The sequence below is a fragment of the Lissotriton vulgaris genome, chromosome 6 (genome assembly GCF_964263255.1).
Source record: "Lissotriton vulgaris chromosome 6, aLisVul1.2, whole genome shotgun sequence".
Taxonomy (NCBI): Eukaryota; Metazoa; Chordata; class Amphibia; order Caudata; family Salamandridae; genus Lissotriton; species Lissotriton vulgaris.
The window spans coordinates 788,764,422-788,778,457 of record NC_141694.1 but is presented as its reverse complement, the minus strand read 5'-3'; the positions used below and the strand labels follow the sequence as shown (position 1 = coordinate 788,778,457).

Sequence of the window (14,036 nt, the reverse complement as noted above, 5' to 3'; positions counted from 1 at the left end):
TTCACACGTTTTATTTTTCGAACTGATTAATATGCTTGTCACTTTTGTTATTCACGTTCATATTCAATTTTTACTAATGTAAACTGCAAATCTTGTTACTGTCAAGCATCTTTAAACATTTTAATTGTTTTCAAGTGCTTAATTATATAAGCATTCTTTTCACTTGTCACATTAGGTAATCAGCAGCACATTTTCTGAATCAACCATGTTTATTTTTTCTAAACACGTGTTTACATTTCATAAGCAGATAGCTATTTTTCTTCTCTCTTTATTTAAATTTATCACATTTTTACGTTTCAGAACACTTCTGCGTGCTTTTACAACGCAGTAAAAGATCTCATGTTTCTGTCATCCTTCTATTTTGCACATTTTAGTCAAAACTATTGTCGTTAATCACATCTAATAGAGAGAATTGATAGAGGTAACAGTGTTTAAACTTTTACACTCCGTCATAACCAACAGGGCTGCACTCTGTCGCCACTGTTATTCACCTTAGCTGCTCAGCCTCTCGCTTCTGGGCTGTACAAGAGGGCATTTACACAGAGGCAGGGGGTTCTCACACTGAAAATGTTATGGTTGCTCCAAGCAGATGACATATTACTATTTGTGAGAGACCCAGGGAGAAATTAGCTCTTTGGACTGGTCAAACATTTGATCACTCTCTCCCTTTCCTTGACGGGCAGGGTGAGACTGGTAAAAATGATTGTCCTTCCTAAATGTTTATATCTCTTGATAAATATCTCCGTTCCCCCAGAAAGGCAAATGTTCGCTCATCCATGAGCATTGCCGACACGACTGGGGTGGTAAGACGCTGACCATGAGCTGGGACAGGTTACCCAATCTTATGAAGTGAGGGGTTGCTGTCCCTTACCCCGAACACAATTTTCTTGCTGCATAGTTGTACTATCCAATTTATTGAATAAGCCCAAAATGTAACACTCCTCATATTCCAATTGAGAGGGACCAACTTGATGTGCGCTGGGTGCAAAACTAGGTCTTAAAATGCCCAGACATGCTAAGTATATAGCAACAGTCTAATGCCGGGACTAAGTGATGTGGTCATTGGTGAAACGTACTGGACTATCCGCGGTCTACTTCCCAGTAATGCCTGTTCTTGATAATCCATCCCTATCTCCTAAAATGGATAGAACAGCATGTGCCACGTTGACATAACTGGGTATTACCAAAGTAGATCAGCTGTTTTCAGATGGTTTCTTTCTCACACTGGAGGAATTTCGGGCATCAGGTAAGGTTAATGTACTTGATATTTTTACTTACTTTAGACTACACCATGCTGCCTCAACACAATGGAGTGACATCTTCAGGAACCACAAGAATATACCCCCCTTGCGCAGATGTATCTCTCCACTAGTACAAGGGGCTAGGTTTTATGTTTATATAAGATGACAGAGGGCTTGCTCACTGCCACTACAAACACTATCAGTGAATGATGAGAAGTGGACTTAGGGATGCCCCTTTCTAATAAGATTTGGAGTTACTGTTGTGAATAGATAAAACACATGTCCATTAACCAAAGGCATAGGCTTATCCACTTCAGTTTTATCAATCCAGAGTATTTCATACCTCACTGACTACACTAGATAGAACCCTCTTAACATTAGCTAAAATAATGCGCTTTAAAAGAGTCAAGCCAGGTGGCCGCTTATTTTCTTACTAAGCAGCGGCACAAAGGTATTCCTTGCCACTTGATATCCACCTCACAGTGGACCACTTTATATTTAGAAAAAAATTGAAAACCTGGCTCTTTCCAGACTGATCCATTATTCGACTGCTAGTACTGGATCTTTGGAACCCCTGAGACAGCAGCTATTTCATTAATGTGACATCCCCTTGTGGATGAGTGATGCTCCACTTGACCCTGCTGATTTTATGCTCTTGACTTCAGCCTGTCCCCCAAATACAGGTTCCTTTGGTCTAAAGTCGCTTGCACGATTAAGGAAATACCAAATGTTTTGCTTCCATGCACCGTACTTCCCATGCTTCCAGGGTATGGTGTCAATATCCCCATCCAAAGACGCAATTGGTGACCCTGCATCTTGTGCTTACTAGGGTGCGGTTGAAAGGTCCTATCCCGAAACACTGGGGTTGGCTGTGAGATGTTACATCTTGTAATGAACAGGTTGAAACTCATTCATCACTACTGGACCCAAGAGTGAGGCAAAGAGATATTTTCACTCCATACCATTTATAACTGTTACAGTTGATTGATGATGCTGAACAGCCTTTGGTGTTTTCTTCGGGCCCCTCCTGCCCAGATGAGTAGGGGGCTGAATCATATTTTGCATCAGAGATACTGAACAGCCCAAAGCGTCAATTATTCTTGAACTGTGTATTGAACTGGTGTGTGCTATTCTGCCTGAAAATATATTTTATCCTATTTATGCTATATTGCGATGGACCAAGTCACAAACCATTCATCTGTTACTTGTAGTTATGGTTACTTATTCCATTGGACAGTTTCCCCTTGTGAATTGCCACTTTAGACCTCAGCGAGAGTAAACAGTGCTCCGAGGAGCTACTGCATTTTAAAAATGTATTTATGTATTTACTTATTTGAAGTTTTTGTATAGCGCCTTGTCACTGCACAGGTATTATGGCTCTTTCCATAGAACCAACAATTTTACATGAGTATGTCAAGGATCACCAAGAAATGTGAAGGGGAGAAGGCTGGGGGGGATTGATGGTTGGATTGAAGAAGGTGAGGTCAACAATATTAAATGCTTTAATGTAAGTTATGTAATCTATTCAGATAGTAAGAAAATGCGTGTGGCCCGTGTGGAATGTTATAATCTGTATGGGCTGCCAAGAAGCTTGTTTAATCAATGTACAGGTTAGATTTGAAGAGTGAAATTCGTGAGGTCTTTCCTGGAAGATACAACCTCATGGCTGCATCTTAGGTCAAGAAGTAGGGAGTTCCAAAAACTGTGTGTGGCTCAAGAAATGGATTGCTTCAGAGCTACAGCATACTTGGATTTAGGTGTTTATAAAGTCAATGAGGTCTAGCTTCGGGATAGTTTGATTCCTCCGGACAAAGTGAGGAAGTTGGCTAAGCATGTTGGTTGTTGTACTGAAAGGCTTTGAAGATGATGCAGCGTAGCTTGAACTTGTATTGTGCCTCAAGGTAACCAATCGAGGTCTAGCAGCATTGGGAATATATAGTCATATCTATTTTTACCAAGATTATTCTGCAATGGAAGGGAAGATGGCTTTGAGGGGAGCAGTGTTGATGTGGGAAATCCTGCTAGGATGGCATTCTCTGTGTCAATTTGTGAGATGATCAAGACATGTTCTGCTAATTGTAGCTGGTCATCGGAGAGAAGATGTGTGATTTCCTGAAGATAGTGAAAGTGGAAGTTGTCAGGTTGTGTCATTTTGTTAACTTGTGCTGCCAATGTTGGTGTGGAGTCACGTGAAATCAATAAATTTGTACATATTTCTCTGAGCTGGGTCGAACCGCTAAAGGGATATTTCAGTGACGTTTTTGATGGATTCCATTTTAGAAAGTGTGAGCCCATCCATCCTGAATTTATTTCCATGCCTTTTAGTAGGGCGTGTGAGTTTTGTACCTATTATAGTTTAAAATATAGCGGTGTGCCGTCAGCGTATTTGTGAGGTTTTGTGCCAGTGGTGTTTAAAGTGAGTTTGAGTGGTTCCACATACAGATTGAAAACTATTGGTGGGAGAGAGGAGGCTTGCAGAATACTGCAGGTAATTTTGTTCCATTACTGAGGTAACCCATTTTTAGGAGCTGGGACCTGCCAATCAGGAAGGAGCAAAAACCAGCTTAGTGCTGGCCATCTGAGACCCATTTTAAGTTCCAGAATCTTAAGGAGGAGATAATGGTCTACCTTGTCAAAGGCAGCGAATATTTCTGACAGACCGGAAGGCAGTCTTCCCCTTCATCAACAAAGCAATACAGGTCATCTAGTATTTTCACTGTGGCAGCTTCAGTGCTATAGCTTCATTTAAGCCAGACAGGACATTGGAAAGTAAGTCATTCATTGCTAATGTGTTTGTTTAGTTGGAGAGCAACACATTTTTTCACTTTTTGAGGATTTCAGGGTCAGCACTTGGTATAATAAATATGGGATCTAGTTTTCATTCATAGGGGAACCGACCTTGGGATAGAGATGTGTCAAATATTGTGAGCTTTTTTTGAAGAAAGAATGCTGAAGTTCTCTTGGATTCTCTTGGCTGGTATCATATCTCTGAAGTATGGGGCGGATGGCTTTTCTTTTACTATTTTGGAGAGTTCTTCTGTGTTGATTTGCTTGAATGAGTCCCATATGTTAGTTGTTTTGGGGGTGAAAATAGGTGTTGAACAAGGTTCATAGGTGAGAGCTACTTTCAATTAAGCAATTTTAGTTGAGAAAAATTAAAGGAAACTTTAACATTTTGTTGTGGAGAGAGTGGGACTTTTTTCTTGAATTTCCTGGTATTTCTGATGATACCGAGTAAGGTTTGCAAGGTGTTCTGTGACTGGGAGATTCGATTCTGTTGAAAAGCTGCTTTTGAATTTCTAATTTCTCTTTTATACACTTATCTGGCTCTCTTCAATTTAGACTTAGATCTGGGACAGAAACAAAGCCTGCTTGGGGTGGAGGTGCTTCACACCTACCCCAATACTGGAACAGCGTTCAGGGCGGTAAGCTTCAAAGGCTTCCTGCTCTTTGGTGTGCTAGCCAGGGCCTCCGCAGGTAGGGGAGATGCCTGCTATCCTGACCAAGCCCCACTTTTGGCTGCAAGGTCAGCAGGAAAATTAGTAGTCAGGAGAGGTGTGCCCTCTTTCAGCCAGGACCACCCCTAAGGTGTCCTGAGTTGAAGTGACCCCCTCCTTTAAAATGCCTCCATTTTGCATGGAAGGATTTTAGCGAATAGGTTTAGTGATGTGTTCACCCCCCAAAGGGAGTAAACACATAGAGGGTGTAGTCACCCTAAAGGTAAGTAGCTCATTGTTATTACCTGTAACACCCTTAAAGTTGAGTATTTTAGGGGCATCCCTGAACCAAGTAATTCAGATCTGCGACGACCTAAGAAGAAAGAAGACATCATTGAAGTCGATCCTGAAGAGAGGCCTGAAGACAGCAACCGCCTTGGGCCCAGCCCTACCGGCCTGTCTCTAGCTTTGAAGAGCCAGCAACAAACCGGCGACCTGTCTTGCAGCCAGTGACCTCTAAAATCCCCGGGAGAACTGCTGCCTTCAAAAAAAGACTCAAATCTGCCGTGGACAGTGGACCTGTCCAGAAGAATTCAACTCCTTGGACTCCTGTGCCATCTGGATTCGAGAGTCCTGCTCACTCAGCACCTGACGCCCAAAGCCCTAGTCTAAGTGGCTCACCTGTCCAGTGAAGTCTCCCCAGCGACCCTGACCTCAAATCCTGTATTGACTGACCTCTCCAGACCTCCATGACTACGTCTGCAGTGAGAATCCGATGGGTCCCCCCCAACCTTGACGGGCCCAGTAAGAAGGAATCCAATGTCTAAAAGCACCCCTGCACTCACAGCCCCTGGGCTTTGGAGAGATTGACCAGTGGTACCCCTGTGACCCCCAACATCCCAATTTACCTTGCTGTCACTGGTTATTTGCCTGCACCCTCCGGTTCGACGCCTGCAGCCTTTTTCCAAAAAGAACAATCTCCATAGGAGTGCATTGGCTGCCCGGCGCTGTGTTTGCACCCTGCACCCGGCCGATCCTGTGCCGCTGGTGATGTAGCTTTGGTGCGGCCTTGTGTCCCCCATACTTGCATAAACCCTCTGACCTGTGCCCTGAAACTGCGGCTACCAACCTGCAACCAGCACCTGTGTGGGTGCCCCCAGTCTCCATCGACTAACATTGGGCACCAGTGACCTCTGCACCCAGCCACCCCAGTGCAGCTGGTGGTGCAGTACCTAACTTTATCTGATCCTTGCCCAGTGTTGGTCTAAACCCCTGAAGACTGGATGTGTAAATTGAGTACTTACCAGTAAATGTGCATAACTGTTTTCCTCCCATAGGATTGCACTGCATTCTTAAGAATTGCACGAGCGTCCGACCGGCAACGCGTTGGAAACGGGACCCCCCGACAAGGAATCCGTGGTCCCGCTTCCCAAATTATAATGGGGCTGCCTTCTAGGCAGTCGGAAAGTGCATTTTTCCTATTGTGGCTTGTGCTGCGGCACACAGTAATACACTTTTTAAGCATCCATGCACCATGTGGCAGGCACCTTATGGTGTCTGCCACATTAAGCATGAATGTTTGGGTTGCACCACAGGTGCCCCCCAAGCCTCATAGCGGAGGCCACAGGGGGCCCTGCTAAGGGTCCCTAAAGTCCATTTCCGGACTGCAATAGAAAGGCTGTCTGAAAGGGACATCAGAATCCCTATGGCACTGCCCCATTTTGGGGAATTACGTTCCAACCGACGGTAGGATGGACTCATTCAGCCCGTCGGAATCATTGGTCAGTCCCGCACACTGCCTCTGACCACCACACATCATGATGCAGCTGTCGGACCGCGACACTAGATGTCGGCCGGACCGCAACTGACAGGCCATTGGTTGCGGTCCGATATCATAGTGAGGGCCTAAGTGTCTATCATGTACATTGCCAAATCACTGCTACTGTTGATTTACACCACCAAGTACTTTAACTATCACTGTATTCTCATTGCTTTTGCAAACACCTTTCCATTGTACCTGAAAATTATTGCTATTTTAAACTGGTACTTACCTGCAACTGAGTTTCTCTTGGTTCTAAAAATAGAAAAGTAATATTTGTATACAAAAACAAATGGTCTTGGATTCAGTCTTTGAGTGTGTACAATCATTTCTTGCCTGAGTGTGTACAACAAATGCTTAATACAGCCCACAGATAAGGCAAACTCCTCAACCACACTACCAAATACAAGAGAGTAAGATATTATCTACTTTAATCTCTGTAAAGCCTCTGGGGATCCACTGGACTCTGTGCACACTATACATTACTTTTGTATAGTGTATGCAGAGCCAGCTTCCTACAGGTACCATGTACTTTTATGATTTTTTCCTGTCTGGATAGGTGGTGCCCTTTCATGTATGGGGCTTGTAGGACTTTAAGTGCTACTAATTTCAAATTATGCGAGGTGAGTCTCTGAGTCATGGCGTGAGCACCAAACGCTAAGGTTACACGCCTATACAGCTCTCTTGCATCCAGTCTTTAATTTGTTTGCAACAAATCTAGCTCCTTCATTTCCCACTCAGAATGTGCGTCAAAGCTGTGATGCTATACCAATGGCAGGTGCTTACAGGTAATGAGGCCTTTTGATAGCCCCTGTGCTATTCAAATGCCAATAACAATTATAGATAAACGGGTGAGATTTTATGGAGTTATTAGCAGTGAGTTGATGAGTTAAAATAGAATCCTTTGCGCTTCTATATATCTTATAGGATATTACTTTTATTCAAATTCCTGTGCAGTAAGCAAATAACCCTATGCGATTCTTTAAATCTTGTTGAATTTTATTTTTATTCGAATTTCCATGCAATTTAGAAGCAACCTTTGTGTTTTTAGATTTCTCTGTGGACTTTATTTTTATTCGAATTTCCATGCAATGAACAATGAACCCTCTGTGTTTTGCAAATTTTTTGTTTTAATCAGAGAGACTAAAATATAGTGCACCCATGCATACAAAATAAACTGTCCGAGTCTGTATACTATCCATCTGCAGAAGATGATGGTTCATTTAATTCCCACTTGATAACAACATAAAATGTATATAATAAGAGCACCTCATGATACGTTTAACAGTTTATGAGGCAAAGCTAGCCAAAGTTCACCCATATGCAGGCGAAGACTGTTTGAAAGCTCATGACTGTCAAGTAGAGTCCACAGGTCAACAAAGGCAGATACAAGCTCAACCAGCTCTAGAAAGGACCAAGTGGGACATGGGAAAAAGGGGCATGGACAAGTGCTGGAGGAGAGACTGGCCTCAGTGAAGCTTTGAGGTCCAAACCTTTTTTTGCCAACCACTACTGGTCTTCCCCTTTTGTGTGTGCGGACGCAGCTGCAGGGCTCAGGAGTCCCACTTACTTCAGGCGCCAGCAATCCTTCTCTTGTCTCCTGTAACCAATCCTTGTCTGTAATCCCCCTGCAGGAACAGTCCTGCAACTGGTTCTGATGCCTCAAAGATGGCTTCTCGCCAGGTATGGCTGTATGGTCATGACCAGGAGGGCCACCTGCGAGAGAATGCACCGCCTGCACTGCCTAGCCTGTCTTCACTCCTGCCCATGCAGGGCAGCACTTATTTAAGTAAGATGGTGGGTGACGGTTGCTCTCTTCAAACCCCACTGTTCAGAATCGGGTGTTCTCACCATGGTTGCATTTTGGATGCAAGGAAAAGCTTCTTCCCCCTCAGATCCCGCCTCCTTCCTGTCGAACAGTGGTCTTAACCTTTTGACTTCTAAGGACACCAACGTAATCATTATTGTCATTTGAGGAACCCCAATGAATCATTATCGGAATCCTGGGACCCCCCATTGAGTCATTATTGGAATCTGGTGACCCCAGGATAAGCAATTTTGATGATTTGAATAACAAAATTATACACAAAAATATGGAAACAAGCATACACTAAAAAATAACACAAAACGATTAGATATGTTATTTAATTCACAAAGAAATATAACAAAATCTAAATTTTAATGTTATTCTGTAGATTGGAATTTTTCTAAATTCAGATGAGGCAACCAATAATCCATACTATATTCTGTTTGATGCATCAGGTACAAGCAGGATTCCACGGAAGCGAAGATGAAGGATTCCCAGCACTTCTAGCAAACAACACCTGGAGGACTAGTAAAACGTGCTCACAGATAATTGTTCTCTAAAAGTGTGGGAAATAAACCATAGAGTGGCCACCACTCTTCCCCATGGGATGTAATAGGAATTTCTGCGATGAGGATGATCAGAGAAGATGAGCGCTGCAATCAAAAAGGACAGTCTACTAGAATCTTAAAGTCACAAGGCCATGAAATTTTTACAAACATGAATGCATATAACGTTCTGTGCACCACTCACCCCACTATGATCTTGTGCAGCAGAGTTGGAATCTTCAGCAGCAGTCTCACGTAGGATAATCGCCCTTATTTGCAGGTCAAGAAGAGGACTTCTTCAGGTAAGATAAGGGTCCACAGTGATGAGACTTCAGGTTGGGTCACTCTCATTCACTCACTCACTCAGAATTAGTCTGGGGATTAGTGGGTGATAACACAAACTAAGGGGGTAAAGGAGCAATGTTAGATAATAAGGAGGGATAGTGTCCGTATTCAAGGGAGCATAGGACACTATATGTAGGAGTCCGGGTGTTGTAAAGCGGCTCCAAAAACAACAGATATAGGGACTAACATGCTCAAACAACCAATGGCGGTAATGCGTGTTGTCCGGCCCTAAGGGGAAGGGGTATTCAGAAAGGGCGGAACAGCCACGCACTCACGGAGGAAAAAAAACAAAGCCTGCACTGGTGGGGAACTACAAAAAGGTATATGGCAAACGGTAAAACTAGGCGTGCAGTCCAACCTCAACGAGCATAAGGAGCGGAACCGCAACGTGCAGGCAAAAAAAAAGGCAAGGTCAGCTGTCTGGCTCCCGAGAGGGCAAACAAGAGCGGAGCAGCTAAACACCAGCAAAACAAAGCAAACACCTACTTGTCCGCTCCGAAGGGGAGGAGAGACTAGCGAAACGCCAAAGCACGTAGCATAAAAAACGTTAATGCTTGTAACCCGACTCCGAATAAGGAACGAGGAGTGGACTGCACAAGCACTTACCAGCAAGAAAGAGCGGAACTCATGGACAAGCTCAGGAATCTGCAGTTCGGGGTATGAGAATGCCAGCAGTGAATACTGGATTGCGGGAAAGGAAGAAGGGGGCATCACTACGAGTCAGTCAGGAAGTAAGCCAAGCAATGTCTTGCGAGAGACAGCTTCTTACTTTCTTTAGGGACCATCTCTAAATTACCCCTCACGTGGAAAACATCTTGTATTATATGCCTCAATGTTCACCCCTAGCCTTAGGAATACTATTGATTCCTAACACTTGCACTGCTCCCAATCAATCAGTCTGAGGATACAAACTTAATGTTTAACCTCCAATTTCCAATTTCTTTCCATTTACAGAGGATTTTAAAATTTAAATTTTTACATTTTGCTTTTTTATATACACTTTCTTAAGCTGTTAATATCATTCAAGTTTCTAAACTGTTTGAGAGCCCCTGATTGGGTGTCGCAGGCACTCGGGTCCCCGGATCACAGGCTAAGAACCACTAAAGTAGCCTCTTCACATGTAGCTCATGTACAACTTCTCAAAATGTACTCATCTTCACCCATTGTTTTTAAAGGATCCATTGGGTGGATGATGCCACAATGGGTCTCAAACCCAAGCAGACATCATCAAACCATGGAACATTCAAGATGCTTAATGTTGGTGATTATTAGACATAAAGGAATGGGTATAGAAGACTGTTTTTATTTTTACTACCCTGAATGGTCTATTTATGATGTAGCTGTGAATGCTGCTGCTATCAGACTGGGACAGATAATAGTTTCAAACCGCAAAATAAAGTGCCCCCTATTAATTAGTGAGATCATTAAAAATCTGGTCCATGTTTGCAAATTGGAGAAGTTTAGAACTTGTAAATACACGCGGAGCAGCGCTGGGTGGTAGGAGGAGGCAGTCTCTGGCGGATTTTATTACAAATCCATCATCCCACCCTGACGTTTCTGGATATGCTCATGAAGCGGGATAAATCATTAACAATGAGTCATGCAACTGCATGAACCAATACCGCTGTAGGCACACTATAGCCTTTTCTTCACTGTAAATATCTTCACTTTTGTATTACCTAGACAAAAAGTCTTTTTTGTAAAAAAACGTGAGTAGGGTTGGGAAGTTGTGCCCCCGTCCTGAAGAAGGAACACCAAGTTCCGAAACATGTCGACGCACACCAGAGGTAATGTCCATAATAAAGACAACTAAACCTCACTTTGCACTTCTTTTACCAGTACCAGCTGGAGGTCTTGAATAAAGTTTTTTTAGAACCTACTAGCCAGGTACTTTTTAACTCTCACCACACCCTTCACTCACATCCTCCAATACCCCTTCACTTACACCTTACACACACCACACATAGTCAATTCTGACAGTGCTCCCGCGTAGTCGCTGGTCGTAGCACGCCGCATCCCTTTAGCGGGATGCGAAGGCCCCGATGATGAAGCATGACGCCAAGGGGCCTGTTGGTGTGTGAGGGGTATTTTTCACAACACTGAGTGGCCCCAATCCCAGGGGCCTGCACTCGGAGTAGGATTCTTTTTGTTTAATTATCAGTGCCCGTGGAGTGAGAATCCTATCTCTATACTCTACCTCCCCCCATTGTTACTATCAATTGCTCTATATGCCAGTCTGAGCGTGGACAATTTCACAGAACTGCAATTGTAAAGTCTGCAGCAGATAGAGAGGTTGGCCACTGCCAGGAAGGGTGAAGATAGGGGGTTATTCGCCCACCAGGTTGCCAGAGGTGCTCTCTGCTGATCTATTCTCCATCCAATACATGAAATATCTGAGTGGAGGGTCTTAGCAGTACAATTAACTCCTTAGCCAGTGGTGCATGCCACCAAGGGGCCTGGTTGCTGCAGTGGTGCTCTCTTCCACCACATCAGACCTGATTAGATGTGGGCATTGATGGCGTCACAGACTTATTTGCCATTCAATGCCTGTCCTGAAATGTGGACTCCTACACCTGACTCAGTGGTGTAATACAAAAGGATGGGGTCCCCCTCCAGATGAGCGGCACCTCCTCGGTCTGGAACTGAATATGATCCCTCAGAAGGACAGGAGGCCCCATGAAATGTTGGGGGCTTCCTTAACCTGCAGAGGCCTTTGTTACACACCTGACTTCACTAATGGATTCACCATATTACGAAAAGGTGAAACGCTCCATACATTATGACTGATAATTACATCTCTGAAGTGCTGCGGTGTGGTTTGATCAAATTATGGGTGACACTTGCTACTAGCAATGGCGCAGTGATGGTTGACCCATCGCCAGTTTATTTGTGCATTGTTTATTGATGGTGCAAGGTCTGGTACAAAGCTAAAATTCTCTCTAGCCAGATCTTAAGGCATACATCCCATACACGTTTTTATTCAATGTTTTAATCTATTCATTATGAAATGGAATTGAGCAGTTTAGTCATTACGCTATACCTGCATTCTCTAACATGTCCCTTTTCTTCTTTTGAACACAGCTACAGTTACAAATGTCGCCTGCATAATATCATTGCTTTTATGGAAACCCCACCCTGACCAGTTTGCTGTCTTCTTTATATTCCCTGCTCTCTGGGGCATGGCGGATGCTGTCTGGCAAACACAAACAAATGGTGAGTTTCAAAGACCATTTCGGACCTACAGCATCCATTTTAGGACATCCTTATTCCTCCCTCCTCATCCCTACTTCTCATCCATCATCGCTGCTTCTCATCCATATTTCTAATCTATCATTACTACTCATCTAGCATCCCTAGGACACACTTTTCACCCCTAGTTTTCATACCTATTATTTGGCCATCTTTCCTACTTCTAATCCATAATCCAAACTTCTCATCTATCACCCTTACTTCTCATCCCTATTTATTATCCATCATTCCTAGTTATCATCCATACCTCTCCTCCATAATCCATACTTCTTATCCATCATCCCTACTTCTTATTCCTATCACCATCCCTATGTCTCATCCATCATCCCTCACCCCTACTATTCATTCCTATTTCTTATCTATCATTCCTACCTTTCATCCATCATCCCTACTTCTAATCCATCGCCCCTACTTCTCATCCCTACTTCTCATCCACCATTCCTACTTTTTATCCATAATCCCTACTTCTCATCCTTCATACATCATCCCTATTACACATTCATCATCCATTATCCCTATTTCTCATTCATCATCCCTACTTCTCATCCATCATCCCAGGGCCAGACTGGGAACCAAAATCGGCCCTGACAAAGTGCTTAGCCGGCCCCAACCCCCCGGGGTTCGTAGGTGCGGCCGAGCTCTTTGTCTGGGCCGGTTTCTGACGATTTTGTTACAGGGCCTATTTTGCAGCTACGCTGCAACAACGGGCCTGTAACAAAAACATCCCCCAGGGGCCCAAGATCGGCCCCCATCCATGCGACGCACCGGGGGATTGCCCGGTGCCCGCTACAGCCTCTCCGGCCCTGTTGCCATCTATTATCCCTACTTCTCACCCCTACTTTTCATCCATCTTTCATCATCCCTATTTTTCATCCATCTTTCATCATCCCAACTTCTCATCCATCATTCTTACTTTTCATCCATCATCCTTAATTCTCATCGCTACTCCTCATTCATCATTTCTACTTCTCATTCCTCATCCCTCAGCCATACAATACACTTTCAATGTTGTAAAACACCCCTTCACGCTGATTGGTTGGCAACAGCCAAGCAGAGTTAAGAGTGAAGGATACATTGAAGAATACATTCTATTGGTCTGGAACTGCACTTAGCTAAGAGCGGCAGCAGGTAAGCATTATAGCCGCCACTCGACTAATGTGTGATTGTATTCCCTGCTTTAAGATGTTCTGGTTGGGACTTATGATTGTGAGGAATGCAATATGTGCAGCACTGTGATAAGACAGCATCTGTGTTCTTGCTAGCCCTGAGCTGTCATCTGGAGCAACTTTGCCACTAATATTTTTAATTACATTTCCTCAGATACACTATTGGATAAAATGATAAAGTTTAAAAAACATTTCCCAAAGATAGGAATTGCCTAACATCACACCTTCACACAAACGTAGCCACGCAAGAGCTGGTTGTGGCTTTTATCGTTCTTTTTGGTGAGCTGAATAGTTCTTGGAATTCCCCTCCCAGACCGAATAGGCCTTGGTGGTTTTCTCCACGAATTGTGAACAGTCAGACAAATTGATGTAACGGTTGAAAAAAGCTACCCTAGGCCGATTTGGGCTTAGGTAGCCTTCATCAGTG

At 43.7% G+C, this 14,036-nt stretch overlaps 1 protein-coding gene across 6 annotated transcripts in view; it reads left to right on the top strand.

The window, feature by feature from the left end:
* LOC147708006 (N-acetylglucosamine transporter UNC93A-like) overlaps positions 1 to 14,036 on the top strand; it is a 265,815-nt gene that overhangs the window by 244,099 nt on the left and 7,680 nt on the right. For all 6 annotated transcript variants that reach the window (XR_015296633.1, XR_015296632.1, XR_015296631.1 and 3 more), the window contains exon 7: positions 12,276 to 12,407. Coding sequence is in view for 1 of the 6 variants with exons in the window: in XM_086926816.1 (XP_086782942.1) it covers positions 12,276 to 12,407 (132 nt within the window). In the remaining 5 variants the exon portion in view is untranslated. The remainder of the gene's footprint in view (positions 1 to 12,275; positions 12,408 to 14,036) is intronic.